The sequence below is a fragment of the Peromyscus maniculatus genome, chromosome 16 (genome assembly GCF_049852395.1).
Source record: "Peromyscus maniculatus bairdii isolate BWxNUB_F1_BW_parent chromosome 16, HU_Pman_BW_mat_3.1, whole genome shotgun sequence".
NCBI classification, from domain to species: domain Eukaryota; kingdom Metazoa; phylum Chordata; class Mammalia; order Rodentia; family Cricetidae; genus Peromyscus; species Peromyscus maniculatus.
The window spans coordinates 41,640,274-41,658,434 of NC_134867.1; the positions used below are offsets into that span (position 1 = coordinate 41,640,274).

The 18,161-nt window shown below is 44.0% G+C and overlaps 1 protein-coding gene across 3 annotated transcripts in view; it reads left to right on the forward strand.

The window, feature by feature from the left end:
- Window positions 1–18,161, forward strand: part of Ect2l (epithelial cell transforming 2 like) — an 87,126-nt gene that overhangs the window by 34,349 nt on the left and 34,616 nt on the right. For all 3 annotated transcript variants that reach the window (XR_013045071.1, XM_016004695.3, XM_076552699.1), the window contains exons 4-8: window positions 7,987–8,149; window positions 11,811–12,063; window positions 13,116–13,281; window positions 15,235–15,373; window positions 16,318–16,486. Coding sequence is in view for 2 of the 3 variants with exons in the window: in XM_016004695.3 (XP_015860181.1) it covers window positions 7,987–8,149; window positions 11,811–12,063; window positions 13,116–13,281; window positions 15,235–15,373; window positions 16,318–16,486 (890 nt within the window). In the remaining variant the exon portion in view is untranslated. The remainder of the gene's footprint in view (window positions 1–7,986; window positions 8,150–11,810; window positions 12,064–13,115; window positions 13,282–15,234; window positions 15,374–16,317; window positions 16,487–18,161) is intronic.

Consider the following 18,161-nt stretch of genomic DNA (forward strand, 5'->3'; position numbering starts at 1 on the left):
AGGAGGAAAAAAGAAAGAGAAGGAGAAGGAAAAGAAGGAGGAAGAGGAGGAGAAGAAGGAGAAGGAGAAAGAAGAATCAGCAGTCAGAAAACTGGTTCTAAATTCTACCAGGCAATTTGTAGTTGTAGTTGGAGCCATAATCCTTCGGAGCTTAACTGTTCTCAGTGTGTCATGGTCTTGTTCAGTTTGAATGTCAATTTCAAAGGAAGTGACACAGTTATTACGTGTACTTTGTCATCAACACTGAGAAGAGTCCTCAAATGACCCATTTGTGGGTATCATACGGTGCCAGCCCTGCACATCCACACCCCTGTCCTCTCCCAGACTCTGCTGCCAACGAGTACACTGCAAGGCACTGTCTCTGGATGTGACTAGGCTGTGTGGACACAGGTAACAAACAGCAGTAGCTTAAACAAGGCCAGGAAGTAGGTCCATATAAAACATACCATGAGGGGTTGGGGATTTAGCTCAGTGGTAGAGTGCTTGCCTAGCAAGTGCAAAACCCTGGGTTTGGTCCTCAGCTCTGGGGAAAAACAAAACAAAACAAAACAAACAAAACAAAAAAAACAAAAAAAAGAAAAAACATGAAGTAAGTACTTGTGTTCTCTCTCTCTCTCTCTCTCTCTCTCTCTCTCTCTCTCTCTCTCTCTCTCTCTCTCTCTTGCTTGTTTGTTTTGTTTTGGTTTCAAGACAGGGTTTCTCTGTGTCGCCCTGACTCTCCTGGAACTTCTTCTGCAGACCCGGCTGACCTCAAAACCACAGATCTGCCAGCCTCTGCCTCCCTAGTGCTGGGTTAAAGGCACACGCCACTACCACCTGTTGTGGTCTCTCTTTTTTTTTTTTTTTTTTTTTTTTTTGGTTTTTCGAGACAGGGTTTCTCTGTGTAGCTTTGCGCCTTTTCCTGGAACTCACTTGGTAGCCCAGGCTGGCCTCGAACTCACAGAGATCCGCCTGGCTCTGCCTCCCGAGTGCTGGGATTAAAGGCGTGCGCCACCACCGCCCGGCGTGGTCTCTCTTTTAAAACAACTATTTTCCAATAATGTTTGGGCAAGAATAATATAAATACTTTCTTTGCCTTTTCCATCTGGATTCCTCTACTTGATTAAAGTTTCATAGTGTACTGCTCAGTAGTGAATATCTGTATCTCGCTTGCCTTTTTTATCCTTTATCACTTGAGAGTAAGTCGTAACTGTGATTCTCATAACCCTCAGCACGTCAATGTCAATTTTCCTTTTCTTTTATGTGTTCATGTGTGATGAAGTGCATACGTGTCTGTGGGTGCAGGTGCACAAGGGAGCACATACATGTGCAGCCCAGAAAACAATTTTGAGTTTTGTTCCTTAGACGCTGTTTTTCCTTGTTCTGGGCTTGCCCAGTGTGCCATGCTGGCTCTCCTCAGCCTCGGCTCTGGGATGACAAGTGGACACCAGTACACGTGGCTCTGGTTCTGGGGATGGAATTTGGCTCCCAGTTTTTCGATCTCTAGATCCACCCTCCCTGTGGAACAGTTGCTCAGGCTGTCCTTGTCTTTCCTTTCTTGACAGTCTGGCAGGGGGCAGGCTAGTTATCTTGCCACCTCACTTTTAACTCAGCCCACACCAGGCTGAGTGAACCTATCGCAACCCTTTCCCAGCAGACAGTCTCTCCAATGCCTGCTTGTTATCCAATTAGGAGAAATGACTGACGGTTTGGAACAGGCTGGCCAAGATATTAAAAGTAGGAATAAATGAAACACATTTTATAATGCAGCAACAGCTCTAGGTGGGAAGGAAATTTTATCTTGTGTAGAAGTTACCAACTAAAAGGGAAAAGAAGTCTATTTCTTTTTTTTTTTTTTTTTTTTTTTTTTGGTTTTTCGAGACAGGGTTTCTCTGTGGAGCTTTGTGCTTTTCCTGGATCTCTCTCTGTAGACCAGGCTGGCCTCGAACTCACAGAGATCTGCCTGGCTCTGCCTCCCGAGTGCTGGGATTAAAGGCGTGCGCCACCACCGCCCGGCATGAAGTCTATTTCTTTTAGGAGCACAGACCTAAAGAATAAATCATGTGGTGATATATCGTGTACCCTAATAAACTTGCCTGGGGATCGGAGGACAGAGCTAGCCACTAGATTAGACATAGAGGCCAGGCAGTGTTGGCACACACCCTTAATCCCAGTACTGGGAAGCACACATGCCTTTTATCCCAGGAAGGGACGGCAGGGTGGAAAAAGGTATCTAAGGCCTGAGGAAACAGGAACTAAAGTAGTTCAGCTGAGACCCTTTCGGGTGCAGACTCAGAGGATTTCAGTCAGAGGATTCATGGAAACAGGATCAGCTGAGGAGTTGGCGAGGTGAGGTTGGCTGTGGCTTGCTCTGCTTCTCTGATCTTTCAGCATTCACCCCAATATCTGGCTCTGGGTTTATTATAAGACTATCTAAGATTCGAACAACAAAATCACAAGAACATTCAAACAAATACACCTTTGCTTTGCATTTTAGCTCCATTAAAAAGCTTAAGCTCCCATTGTTATCAGTTATAAAATAACAGATAAGAGTAAAGTAAGTCCCCAAATCATCTCCCAAACAGTCAAGACCATTCTACCTTAGATGAAGCAAAGTCATGTCTATAAATGCAAGTCACAATTGTGCCAGTAGAAAATGGAGAAGTGGTGAATAGCAGGTCCACGAAGCCTGAGAGGCAAAGAATAAAATGCACCAGAATCAAGACACATGGCACAAGACCCTCCGGGGAGCCAGGCACTGGAAGCAACTGTTGAGAGGTGTGTAGAAGAAACCATTAGATTCCCAGCCAAGAACTCCATCCTGTTCATTCAAATTACTGTGCTTTTTGTTGTTTGTTTAAAAAAAGTAATATTTAGCCAGGTGGTGGTGGCACACGCCTGTAATCCCAGCACTCAGGAGGCAGAGGCAGGTGGATCTCTGTGAGTTCGAGGCCAGCCTGGTCTACAGAGCTAGTCCAGGACAGGCTCCAAAGCTACAGAGAAACCCTGTCTCGAAAAACCAAAAAAAAAAAATTAATATTTATTATTATGGTGCATGTGTGCACCTGGTCTGTCGTGGGTGCACATGTCCCCCAGCGTATGTTTGGAGATTAGAGGACAATTGTAGAGTTGGTTCCTTCCTTCTACCTTTATGTGGGTTCTAGGGATCAAACTTGGGTTGCCAGGTGTGGGTGACAAATGCCTAGTATTTTTTGAGATACAGTCTCGTTGTAGCACACACACACACCTTTAATCCTAGCCTTCTGGAGGCAGAGATCCATCTGGATCTCTGTGAGTCCAAAGCCACACTGGAAACAGCCAGGCATGGTGACACACACCTTTAATCGCAGGATTATTGGCAGGAAGCAGAAAGGTATATAAGGCATGAGGACCAGGAACTAGAGCCTTTTTAAGCTTTTAGCTTTTAGCAGCAGTTCAGCTGAGATCCATTCGGATGAGGACTCAGAGACTTTCAGTCTGAGGAAACAGGATTGGCTGAGAAGTTGGCCAGGTGAGGCCAGCTATGGCTTGTTCTGTTTCTCTGATCTTTCAGCGTTGACCCCTATATGTGGCTCCGTTTTTTGTTTTTGTTTTTGTTTTTTTAAAAAATGGTTTCTCTGTGTAGCTTTGCGCCTTTCCTGGAACTCACACTGTAGACCAGGCTGGTCTCGAACTCACAGAGATCTGCCTGGCTCTGCCTCCCGAGTGCTGGGATTAAAGGCGTGCTCGGGTTTCTTTTTATTACTAAGACCTTTATTACTAAGACCTTTTAAGAGTCGAGCCACACAGGCTCTTGATCCTTCTGTCGCAGTCTCTGAAGTGCTGTTACTTCAGGCTTGTGCCACCACATCTGGCTGCAAGTCATGACTCCTCTTTTTATTGATCTTGTGTGTGTGAGTGTTTTGCCTGCACATGAAGCGCACCTCCTGTGTGCCTGATGTCCTCAGAGGTCAGAGGGGCATCTGATTTCCTGAAACTAGAGTTATAGATGGTGGTGAGTCACCATATAGGAGCTTAGAACTGAACACCGGTCCTCTGTAAAAGCAGCAAATCCTTTCATCAAGGAGCCAACTCTCCAGTTCCAGGATTCTTCATGTTTTAGTGTAAATCAATCAAGGCATGTAGGAATGAATCCCTTACAAAAGCTCCAGTGCCAAATCTAGAGACACTGACTTCTCCCTGCAGGTGGTAGGGTGCGTTTTACATGTTGGGTGTAATGTGTTCATTTAACAAGTATTCATTAAATGCTTTTATATGCCATGTACTATCTTCTGCCTTGCGTAGGGGGATGCACACACAGACGTTCCATGGAATGTACATGTAGAACAGACTTTATTAGGGAACATTCTTATAGGAGATGATTTCTTTTTTTGTGACAAATTCCATACATGTAGAGAGTGTGTTGTGATCATAACCCCATATATGCCCTTAAGCCCTCTCCCACTCTTGCTGACTCCCTTTATCTCAACCAGCGCTCCCCCACCCTGATGTCAACCCCCTCCTCCTCCCTTACCCCAGGGGAAACTCACAGAGACAGAGAGGTGGCAGGATGATCTCACCTTTCATCACTGCACAGCTTAGTCAATGTGGAGATGGGCTGTGTGGCCCTGGGCCAGTGAGTGAGTGCAAATGCAGAGGCTTGGCCCGGGAGATTTGATGCATATTTATAGCATGGGGGAGGGGAACGGAGAAATATAGAGGATGCTGCCCTGTTTTAAAAAAAAAATGGACACTTGGCAGTCAGCAGTTATTCTTCTGTTGAACTAAACCAGGTCTGCCGAGAGAGCTTTCTGCATAGTCAGGGCTAAGTCATCCATCAGGATCAGTCCTTCCCAGTCCAGCCTTTTGAACTTGAGACTCTTTTTGCATTTTTTTTTTTTTTTGGTTTTTTTTTCGAGACAGGGTTTCTCTTGTGTAGCTTTGCGCCTTTCCTGGAACTCACTTGGTAGCCCAGGCTGGCCTCGAACTCACAGAGATCCGCCTGGCTCTGCCTCCCGAGTGCTGGGATTAAAGGTGTGCGCCACCACTGCCTGGCTAAGCCTCTTTTAATGTAATCCTCTGTGTTATCTTTTAGTTGGCATTGAATTACACTAGGTTTTATGTGTTTGTTCTCAAGTGATGTGTCAACCAAATCTCATACACCTGGCCAAGTAGGGAAAGACATGCCCAATACTGAGAAGTCATAGAAGGCTTCTGTAGTGAGGCCAGTCTGTATCTTTAGTAGAAAATGGACGTTTTTGCATCCTTCTTCAGCCTTATCTACTTCCACATCTTGGGCATGAATTATGCCCAGTCATGATGCCTCCAAGATAACCAAGTTGCCCTTTCCTGGCCTTATGAATTCCACAGGAACATGGAGGTTGCCATTTTACAGCAATTTCATGAATGACCTGGGGTGGGGATAAGGGTAGTCATGGGTGTGCCATGGCAGTCAGGGTCCAAATCCATGTCTTTTCAGGTGTTCTTGGAAGTAAGGAGCGGTTTAAGCAGGAAAAGGAAGAATAAGAATGTATTATTTCTTTTTACGTGAGTGTTCATGGAAAAATAAAAATAAATGAACACTACCCTGTAAACAAATGGTTTCCTCTCCTGACCTCTTGCTCCCCGTCCTGGCAGCTGTTTCTCAAATTACCACACAGAGACTTATATTAATTATAAATGCTCGGCCAATAGCTCAGGCTTGTTACTACCTAACTCTTACATTTTAAGTTAACCCATATTTCTATTTATGCTTTGCCATGTGGCAGTATCTTTATTAGCATGGCATGTTCATCTCCTGCTCCCTCTGCATCTGGCTGGTGACTCTTGACTCTACCCTTCTCCTTCCCATCATTCTTAGTTTGGTCGGCCCGCCTATGCTTCCTGCCTGGATACTGGCCAATCAGTATTTTATTCAACCAGTGTGAGTGACAAATCTTGACAGTGGACCACAGGATTATTCCACCCTTTCACTCGCTACCTCGCACTGATTCCTGGATGCCATAGCTTAGCCATTGAAGGGGGAGGCATGACTACAATTTAAAATAACTGAAAACACACAGAAGAGCTTTGCTTTAAGCTTGGCAAGAGTCTATGAACCATACAGCTTCATGGATAATGATGGCTTTTTTTGTGAATTAGAAGAATTTCTCACTAGTTGTCCTAATGCCTTATGCTGTGATTCTGTTTGGGGCATAAATCTAGCTGAGATGTTCATCTTCAGCAGAGATGTTCATCAATATTTCCATTGCTTTAAAATGTGGTCGCATCACAGGAGTATGTAGACCAGACACAAAACTGAATTTATGGTGAAGGTTGTATCTGATTCACATGGAGGCCTGACAATATTCTGATTCTACATGGCCCAAATGCCATGGATGCAGTTAGAAGGTGGCTGGATCTTAGTCTCAGGACATCATGTATAGCTTAAGCCACTTGAAGCCCAGAGTGCTTCACAGAGTATCCAACATGGTGGATTACAACAGGTCTTTATTATGCTGCATAGAGCCGGCACTCTTAATGGTAGATGATTTTATCAGTGAGTTTTCCTGTTTTCAGGTCTGGGGACTTATACATGAGGATCCAGACTGAGCCAGCAGTTTTGGTAAGGCAGTGGTCAAGACCACCTCTAGGAGTCACAGGTGTTCAGCAAGGTGGCTACAGTCTTTTCTTAATGGGAAATGCTGCTTCTGTTTCTAGGAAATGTGTTGAGGCTTAAGCCACCTTCTAGGAATTTGCTCATCTGTGTTCACTGGTGCCCAATGACATTGGATAGTAGTGGCCACTTAGCAGTGGGAGAAAATTCTGTAGTGCCAAAGGCCTTGATTAGCAGGACTTTTTCCAGCACCTAGAGCTGGTCATAGATGTCTGAGATTCCAGTGAGTTTGGCAGCAATGTGGGGCCCCTGCTGCCTGGATTGTTTCCAGCCCTTCCTGCTCCAGCAAGAGGTCCTCAAAGACCACCGCCTATCTGGTAGCCTAGCGCTGTAGAGTTTTGTCACCAATATATAAAGAGAAGAGTATTACACACACATATACAAGTGTGCACATGTGTGTGTGTATGTGTGTGCGAAAATTAAAAGGGGACCATGAGAATGGAGAACGAGAGCTCGGTAGGGGAGTGGGGGAATATGTCTGACATGAAAACCAAAGAGAGGCTATTGCGGGTGGAGAGATTAACACGGTCGAAGCAAGGGATGGGGGAGTCAGCAAGGGAAGGAGACAGCAAGGCCAGAGGATGATGCTGTATGGATGAAAATGCCATAAAGAACGCATCACTTTGCCTGCTGACTTAAAATTTCATTTAAAAAAATGGAGCTAGATTTGCAGTAGTTCTCAACCTTCCTAACGCTGCGACCCTTTATTGCAGTTCCCCATGTTGTGGTGACCCCCTCCTCAACCATAAAAGCATTTCTGCTGTTACTTCCTAACTGCAATTTTGCTAGTGTTATGAATCAGAGCGTAAATATTTTTTGACATAGGGGTCACGACCCATAAGTTGAGAGCACCTGGTAGAGAGACAGCTCAGAAGTAAAGAACTAGTAAAGTAAAGTCACTGGGTGACTTCCCCGAGGACCTGGGTTTGATTCCCAGCACTCACATGATGGTTCACAACCTCTGTAACTCCAGTTCCAAGGGATTTGATGCCCTCTTCTGACCTCTTCAGGGACACACATGAGTGCACAGATATATATGCAGACAAAACACAAATAAACACACACATATATATATGCATATATACATACATATAAACACATCACATATGGATATATACATACATACATATACACACATACATACATACATACATACATACATACATACATACATACATACGTATATCCAATGCTGAGGATGTAACTCAAGACCTTGCTCAGGTTCGGGAGGCATATTACCAGTTCCCAAGCCCTGATTTAATTACTTTACAATGGAACTTTGGAAAATTACAATGACTGGCATCTTTACAGGATCTTTCAGTCACCGTTGGATGATGGTGTTAAGAACTAAACTTCTGTGTGTCTCTTTGTAGGTTCCTGCAAGACTGGTTTTCAGAAAGGCAGCAGGTGGCCAGAGTGGATTTCTCGACAGTGTTACCGCGCTCCATTTCTCTGTTTATCTTTTCCTTTCTGAGTCCGAAAGACCTCTGTGCAGCTGCTCAAGTCAGCTGGCCCTGGAAGTTTCTAACAGAACAGGTTTCGTCCTCTCACTTCCTAGTTGTGGGACACAAAAGCAACCATCATCTGTGGGGGGTCAGTCAGGATGGCTCTCTTCCCTGAAATAACAGTGGCGGAAAGCCTGAAATGTGGTTAAATGCCCCTAAGGAGAAAGAACGGAGGGCTGGGAAGAAGCTGGCTAAAGGCGCTTGCTGCACAAGTGTGAGGCCCTGAGTTTGATCCCCGGAACCTACGGAAAGTGGGGCATGGCAGCACACGTCTATAGTCCCCATGCTTCTCCTGCAAGATGGGGCATGGAGGCAGGAGAACCCTGGGCACTCATAGGCCAGCTAGCCTGCTGGATGCAGGGGTGAAGGTCAAGAGAGGCCTTGTCTTGAACAAGGTGGAAGGCAAAGGCTAACTCCCAAAGCCGTCTTCTGACCGCCATTGGTACACACTCACCTGTGCTCATACACGTGAACACACACACACACACACACACACACACACACACACACACACACACACTTAAAAATGGAGATCAGTGAAATTCAGTAAGCTTATTCTATAGTTGGAAGGTTTTTTTGTTTTGTTTTGTGTGGGAGCCCGTTCTTGGGTTCCTCATGGCTTTACCCAGCAGGTCCGAATAGAGGATGATCAGGACCACGGGCCTGAGTGCAGGTGTCTGAGATGGTCTGCACTTAGCTGTGCTGGGGGAGGAGGTCTTTTGCTCCACCCCTTGGCGTCTCTATAAAAACCCTGGACCAGAGACAGTCAGGGCCCATTGGAAAAGGTTCCAGGCCCTCTTGAGGCTATCCTTTATTTTCTATCTGTTTACCTCCGCAAGATTCTCCACAATAAATCCTTCTATCTAATATTTCCTGCTGCTCACACTCAAGAAAACTCTGGGGAGCTGTGGGGTTGTTGGGTAAATGCCCCACAGTTTTGTTTTGTTTTCCCTCCTCTGGTTTCCAGTTTTTATACTGGGAATCAAACCCAGAGCCTCACGCATGCTAGGTCAGCACTCTACCACTGAGCTAAATGCCAGCATCAGTAACGTTTTATAATCATGGCTAGATACATCATTCCAATAGTTTATTTCTCTTTATCATGCTTGTGAATTAGTCACTGCGATTATTATTTTTAAAAAATTTCATGTACAGAAGTTTACTATTTATGAAAAATGTTTTGAACTTCATTTTTTTAATACGGTATTATTTTATTCATGATAAATTAATTCTGGAAAATTGGTCCATAATCAGAGCTTCTACTGAATCCTTGGCTGCCATCTGCTGAGGAACAGAACAGCAGCAAAAGCCAACATCTGCCATTGCTTCTGCCTCTGGTCTAGGTGTATGTCCACTGCCTTTTACGAGAGTTCATTGTGAGAAGGCAGATGTGCTCCAGCTGTGCCCCATGTTTTCTCCTGTACACTGCACATGTCCAGGGATGACTGTGTCCAGATCTCATCTCAAATACTGGCTGGTACTCAGTGAGGGCCTCAAGCCCAAGCCAGGCAACGGCCCTTGTTTTATGGACTGTTCCCAGGCTCCTTAGACTCAGGCACTCTGACTTAACTCAGTGGTTGTATATTTTCACTCTTGGCTTTTCTGTAGCCACACACCTGAGATATGCCCTCTAAAGAGAATATGCTTGTCCAGCATTTGGCAGGCTTTTATATATATATACACATACATACACACACATATACACACACACATATACACACACACACACATACACACACACAAACACATATATATATATATATATACCTTATACACACACTATTATATATATACACATACACACACACACACACACACACACACACACACACGTTTGGTTTTTAGGGTACAGAGAAGTGAACCCAGGACTTCATATATGCCAAGCATATGCACTCCATCTAAGCTGTAACCCCTGTCCACAAGCTTGGATTGCTTTTTAATCTGTGTGTGTATGTGGCGGGGACATTGCGCAGTGTCCTAGCGCTTATGTGGAGGTAGCATCTCAGGTGTTGGTCCTCACCTTCTACCTTCTTTGAGTCATGGTCTCTCACTATTTACTGCTGAGTCCTCCTGTGAGGTTCAGGGATTCTGCCTCCGTCTCCCACCTCATTGTAGGAGCACCAACATTATAGACATGTGCAACTGGGTCCAGCTTTACATGGTGTCCTAGTTAGGGTTTTTGTTGCTGCAATGAAACACCATGACCAAAACCAAGTTGGGGAGGAAAGGGTTTATTTGACTTATACTTCCACATCACAGTTCATTACTGAGGGAAGTCAGGATAGGAACTCAAACAGGGCAGGAACCTAAAGACAGGAGCTGATGCAGAGGCCTTTGAGGGGAGGTGCTTACTGGCTTGCTCAGTCTGCTTTCTTATAGAACCCAGGACCAGCTCAGGGATGGAACCACACACAATGGGCTGGGTTCTCCCCAGTCAATCACTAATTAAGGAATGCTCTGTAGCTAGATCTTATGGAGGCATTTTCTTAGTTGAGGCTCCCTCCTTTCAGATGACTCTAGCTTGTGTCAAGTGGACACATGGATTCTGGGGGTCAAAAGTCAAGTCCTTACGATTGTGTGGGAGCACCTTACCCACTAAGCCCAAACGTAATAGCAAAATCCACAGCTGCCCGAGAGCTTTATATACCATGGTGTATCTACATGTAATCAGTCCTCTTGGATACTTTAAATTCTTCCATATATGTTGTTATTGTTTAAAGGTTTATTTTTTATCATATTTAGTTCCATGGAACTAAATATGATAAAAAATAAACCTTTAAACATCTGGGTCTCTGGATGATGTCATCTTTCTCCAGAGAGAATTTACTTTTGCTTCTAGCATGGGATTAGGCCAGCAACTGACCGTGCAAATCCCATCAAGGAATGAGCTACTTCAAAGCCAGCCTCAGTTCTTGTCATAGTTTGCATAACTTAGTCTTCCTCTTCCTGCGCAGTGGTTCTCCATTGAAAACCCTGGTGTGGTAACCAGGGCTCTGCTTTGATGAGCACAAGGTTTCTACTGCACTGGTAGTTTTAGAATGTACACACACACAAACACACACACACGCACATGCACACGCACACGCACACGCATGCGTGCCCCCACACACTGTGTGTCTTTTAAGGTCTTGCTATGTCTTCCAGGATGCCTTAGGACTCCTGGGCTCATAGTGTACCTCCTACCCCAGCCTCCCAAAGATCTGGGAGTACAGGTGCATGGGCATATGCCATTGTGCCCAACTTTTTATATTTTGTCTAGATTGTGATTTCAGTGAACCACATGAAAGTCACTGTTTTTTTTAATATGTCAAAAATTGTTGCAATTTGACAATATGAGTTCAATAAAAATTCTCCTCTGTGGGAGGGTTGGTCTGAAGCAAACTATTATACTTGAATACTCATAATCTAGACTTAAAGTAACAGAATGCTTTAGGAATGCTGGATAAGTGTCACAAGATGGCATATATATACATTATATATTCATATATAATATAATGTATACTCACAAAAGATTCTTCATATGGAATAAAATATACTTCATACTTTTTGTAGATTGAAGTTTAGACATTCAGTCAACAATTCTAGTGAAATGTCAGTCTACCAAAATAATGTGTATGTGACTGAAACTACCATTGTTAGAAAACTGTCACTAAGAAACGTGCCACCCATCTTTCTCCTGTTCTTTCCTGAAGGATTGCTTATGGATGCCTAAATGCACTAAGTTTGGATGGTTTCTGCCCTATACGCCAACACAGAATGAATATGGAGCTTGGAAGCACCATTACATTGCTTGTGTGTCCAGCTTGGACTGGCTAACGCCCAGGGAGGCTGCTGCTGTGTATGGAACACTGAATGAACCCAAACCAGAAGATGAGGAGTTCCAGGAGAGGCAAAGAGAAAAGTGCCTGAGAAAAATCATTTGGGAGAATATTGCATTCCGGAAGAGTGAGTAGCATTATAAAACTTTCTGTCTTACCCGGACGCTGAATGAATGGGTTTACATGCAGGTTCCCGTCTAGAAGGAGAGCATGTGGGGTTACTCATCAGCATATGCTCAAGGCCAGCTCCTTCTTCCTTTATTATGTTCTTTCATTTAATTGGTAATAAAAAGAATTTCAGATGAAATATCTAAGGTCAAGCATCTGCCTCCATAGCGGTCTACTTCCAGGTTTGTCAGAGCATAAACCAAGAAGGGACCTGGTAAAATGCCTCAGTTGCTGACATGCTTGTCCTATTAGCCTGAAGACTAATTGCCAGTACCCACATGCGGGTGGGGGAAGTACCCTGAGCTAGGGTGTATGTGCCTTGTAATCCCAGTTCTAGGGAGGCAGAGACAGGAGGATCCTGGGAGCTTCCTGGCCAGCCCTGGAGTCGAGTCAGCCTCTAGCCTCCACTTGTGTGCTTGCAACCCATACATCTGTGCACACGCTTGTATACATGCATGTCCCCCCCCCCCCATTCACACATAAAAGGAGGAAGTACAAACACAGGCAAAAGTAAGAAGTAAATTCAGGACAGAAGAATCGGGGCTGATGAAAAAGAGGTGTGACCATGGGGATGAGAGCAAGAAGAGCAATTGTTTTGATGGGCAAGAAGAAAACAGGGATGGGGCGTGTTCTCGGGGAAGCCTGTGATGCGCACATGTTCTTAAAACACACTGTCAACTGGCTTGGGCTCACCCTTCTCTTTTCCCTCACTCTTCCCTGAGAAGATTGAAACAAATGAGAAATTACACCCAGACAAGGACAGAAAGGTAATCAAACCTATGGGCTGATTATTTGGTCCTCACAAGAAGAATTTCTTGTTCTCTGAGCTTTGCTGATTGACCCCAGATGACAGAGAGCGAATAAGAAATCCTATAGGAGTGTGTGCATGTGGCTATGATTATTGTTTGGAATATTGTCCTGGAATAGTTTTCTTTTTGATGTCTTGGTCTATGTCAGCTTGGCTGGGAAAATGAGGTGTAAACAGGAAGCCTGCTGCTGTTTGTTTTTCAGAGTTGTTATTCAAAGCTCGACCCCCTTGGCTGAGTGGAACATGCTCCAGGACACTGCAGTCCTGGAGCCTGCCCCGTGGTCCTCAGATGGGGAGGGATGGAGCAGGATTCTATGAAGCTTTGGAAAGACAGCTTGTTCTGGCATCTTTAGATGCTTTGCCTAAGCGGTGAGCAAACTTCTACCTCATGAGGGCTCGAGACTCTCCTGTGTTATGAAGAATTCATTATGGAATTATTTAGTCAACATAGGGATCTTCAGTAATTGGATGGTTTGTATTCTATGAAATGTCAGAAAAAATTGAAAAAAGCTGGGCGGTGGTGGCACATGCCTTTAATCCCAGCACTTGGGAGACAGAGCCAGGCGGATCTCTGTGAGTTCGAGGCCAGCCTGGACTACCAAGTGAGTTCCAGGAAAGGTGCCAGAGCTATACAGAGAAACCCTGTCTCGAAACAAAACAAAACAAAACAAAAAAAGAAATGTCAGAGAAGGAATCAGTGACTTAATGCTCAAGAATAGCAGTCTTTAAATGCTTTCTGAAAAGGAAAATATGGAGTGTTCAAAACTTATGTCTAATATACTTTTAACCCTATGGTAAAGTTATATTGCAGATATCATATATTTTCTAAAGCTGTTGAGTAAAAATGACATTTCCCTACATTTTTTTTTTTTATGGAGAAAAAGGAACCATGGCGTTTTTGGTAGTCATCTTTCCACTTTCCACCTAATGAATGCTTGACATAAATCAGCTTATAAAGAAGAAAGGTCTCTTTCAGCCCGTGGCTTCATGAGCAGTTGGCTCCGTTGCTTTGGGCTGGTAGCATCATGAGCATCATGGTGGAGGCACATGACAAGAGAAGCTTATTCCCTTTATGGTGCCCAGGAAGTGAAGAGGAAAGGGGAAGTCGCTAGGGTCCCACTATTCCTGTCAAAAGCACACCCTCGACAACCCAACTTCCTGCTCTTAGGCCCACCTTCTAAATACCCACCCTCCCTCTAAAGAGCACCATGGACTGGGGACCATGGCATTTAGTACCTGAGGAAAACTGCAGATCCAAATTACAGAAGCATCCAGACAGATCTGGACAAAACTCCCCCTTGTATTTGTAAATCTGAACACAATACTCTTCTTCTACTGAAATAAGAGAAATTCTGGCTGCTTTCAGTGACTCAAGTCATAATATATGTGCACAGTGCCAGGATTCAGTTCTTTTTGTTTTAACTTTTTGTTTTATGTATGTTGGTGTTTTGCCTGCATGTCTCTGTGAGGGTGTCAGATCCCCTGGAGCTGGATGTGGGTGCTGGGAATCGAACCCGGGTCCTCTGGAAGAGCCACCAGTGCTCATAACTGCTGAGCCATCTCTCCAGCCCCAAGGACTCAGTTCTTACTCTACCTACCTCTCCTATCTGATGTTTGTGACTTCCACAACTTGCACGGCTGCTTAGAAACTAAGAAGAAGAAGTTTGTTTTGCTTTTCACTTTGGATTCTACACTGAGATTTCAAATGAAGACTCTAAAATCTAGATAGGGGACATGACTTACCCAATTGTCACCATGTAAACATAATATAGAAACGTAATATAACTAAATCCTCACATTCCACACTCCTCCAGCTTCACACCGATACCACGTGCAGCTCTGGGTTGGAACATTTGTGAGTGTGGAATTATGTTTCACTCACCCGAAGGCACATAAAGAATTTTAAGAAGCATGGGGCATCTCTTGTCCTTGGTAAAGTGGGAATGGGGCTGTGGAGAGAATGGAGACATTACTCAGGAACCCTTAAGGCCAGAAGTGAATTAGGAATCGCTTGGCTACCCCTTTTAAAATATAGTTCAGAACCCTTAGGTGTATCATAGTATTTATTTTAAGGGCCCAATAAAATCGAAGTGAGGGACGAGAAGCTTTTCCTGCAATCCTCATGTGGAAGGGGAGGGACAATGGGGCAGATTTGGCCCTACCAACCTGGGCCCCCCGTTTGTCACTGTCCCCCAGACTGCTGGGAGAGTCTAAGAACTCAGGGACGTCGGCTGCCCACCAGTGTTCAGAGGATGTTGGCACTTATCAAAAGTCATGTCAGCAGAACATTAGGATTTCATCCATCCCTCTTGTCTCCTACAGAAGCAATCCTTCTGGAAGTCACTCCTACCCTGTATTATTAAGGAAAAGTCACCGTGGGGTTGGTAGGACTGATGACAACTCTTCTGGTGCTTTGCACACATATGTCATCCTGATCTCATCGCGGATTCCTGCCTATGAGGTACATCGCTGTGCTAGGAGGCCCGCCCTTTCCTGAGGGGCTTTTTCCCATCTAAACTCATGAAATCTTTTGGCTGCCATGTGTGTGAAAATGATTCATCTCCTGAAAGGAAAATTGTCCAATCAAGTGAACCTTTACAAGACCCCACACAGTTTTAAAAGTTGAAAACAATAAAGATAAAAGTAATCAAACTTATTTTGAAAAAGCATGAGAGGTCCAAATTGCTGTGTGTGCAGTTGGTGTCAAAAGACTCCCCTTGGATTGAACTTGTTGCTCTTAAAAAATTAGCCAGCATGGTGATTGAAAATATTTAAGACTCTTCCAGAATTCCCAAGATGTTTAATAATACTTTGTGACCAATAGTTTTCAAAAGTGGGTTAGAAGTACTACTTTATGATCTATTTAAAAACAATGCAATTAAAATATGATCATTATAAAGTGAAGTTATAGCTAGGTATAGTAGTGTGTACCTGTAATCCAAGTATTTAGGAGGCCGAGGCAAAAAGACAGATGTAAGTTTGAGGCCAACCTGGACCACATAGAGAGTATCAAGTAAGCTAGGACCATATAATGAGACTGTCTCAACATATAAAAATAAATGAAATGAAGTTATGTATTTTAATTTTATATATATGATTAGAAGATTTTAAAATCTACTTAAGTCCATTGCAAGACAGGATTAATTCAATTTTATTGTTTTTCCTAAATTGTGCATACGTCTGTATGGTATGTACAAAATTAGAGGCTGGAAGAAAAATAACCTAAATCGTTAGTACTGTTGATCTGCATGATGGAGTTGCAAATGAACCTCATGTGTCCCTCATAGTTAGAGACGGAATAAAGAAGCTAGTGAGAGTCTAGTGTCTTTCTTCTGTGCTTTCTGAAACAATTCTGTAGCAGCGATCACTTATTGTACACCACGGTGGTTCTCTGACTCGTTCTAGATGGTGGTGGAGAGCGTGAAGGTGGGTGTCGTGACCGTCCTGTACGAACACAGCGGTGTGACCCTGGAGGGCCTGCTTCATCTCGTAGACAGAGCTCTGCAAGGGCGGAAGGCACAGAGCCTGGGAATATTTTGCGGTGGAAACAGCCGAGAAATTGACTTACTCCAAGGTTGGTCTGGGGCTTGGAGGAGAACAGCCTGAGTGTCTGCGGGCTTATCCACAATGTGACTGTCACAGCGCTGTTAAATTCTGATTTACTAGGAAAGGTCCATTTTGTCTGCATGAAGAAAGTAAATTACTTTTGATGATTTTTTATGATCATCTTAAATATTGTGATTAAAAATCACAGCATAATGATTACAATCTTAATCCTTTTTAAGTGTACAGTTTGTTTAGTCTACATTCCTTTTTTTTTTTTTTTTTTTTCGAGACAGGGTTTCACTGTGTTGCCTTGGCTTTCCTGGAACTTACTTTGTAAACCAGGCTGTCCTCGAACTCACAGAGATCCACCTGGCTCTGCCTCCCGAGTGCTGGGATTAAAGGCGTGCGCCATCACTGCCCCACTCACATTCCTGAAAGGCTTTTCCATCTTGCATTGAAACTTCAGAAACATCTGTCTTCCTCTCCTAGCGCTGCTCCCGATAAGCATCATGCCCTTTGAATACAGAAATGGAATCAGTTGTTTAGTCTTCTTGTGACTAGATTTTTTTCAGGCTTCATACACTGTATCAATTGACTTCTTTCTCTCTTCAGGCTAAATACTAATCTACTCTATGTATGTGCTCCAGGTTACTTACCACTTGATCCACTAGTAGTCTTTCGGGTTGCTACTCCTTCTTGGCTGTCAAGAAGAACGACAGACCCCTTTTGCTCTTGCTTCCCATGCTTATGGAGGTATACCCATAAGTATGATTTTGTCAACAATGTACAAGTATTCCAAGTGCTCTGTGCCATTTACTTGTGAAGGTTTTTGTTTTCACAGTCTCCAGTCTCACTGTGTCTTGATTTGCACGTCTCTTGATGAGCGATGCTGAACATCTGTCATGTGCTGGCTGCCCATTTCTGTATTTTCTGAAAACAAGCCCTGTGCTTCTTAAAAAGTGGGTTGAGTATTTTTTTTTTTTTTTTTTGAGCTGAGGACGGAACCCAGGGCCTTGCGCTTGCTAGGCAAGCACTCTACCACTGAGCTAAATCCCCAACCCCATGGGTTGATTTTTTTGAATAGGTTGAGTTGTAGACATTCTTTGTAGGTTATGGATATTAATTCCTTTCCAGATATGTGGTTTGCAAGTATTGTCTCCTTTTCTATAGTGTCTTTGTCACTGTTCTATTATTGTGAGAGACACTATGATTAAGGCAACTCTCATAAAAAAAAAGCATTTGGCTGGGGATATGCTCACAGTTTCAGAGGTTTAGTCCATTATCATCATGGCAGGGAGCATGGCAGCAGGCAGACGGACATGGTGCTGGAGCAGTAGCTGAGAGTCTCATCCTGTTCCGAGAGAGAGAGAGAGAGAGAGAGAGAGAGAGAGAGAGAGAGAGAGAGAGAGACCTCAAATCCCACCCCCAGCAACACACTTCCTCCAAAAAGGCCACATCTATCCTAACAAGGCCACACCTCTGGTGAGGGCCATTCTTATTCAAACCACCACACAAAGATGCCCTTTATACTTTATCTTTTGATGTGCAAAAGTTTTGAGTTTGAGGAACGGATAGTGATTACCATAGCAACGCACACCAAGATGGATGAATTGGTGTGCACTCGTCACCGCTGATGAAGTCTCACTTGGTGTGTACTGCAAAGGAAAGGGATGACTGACACACTTAAGTTGTTACAGGGAGAG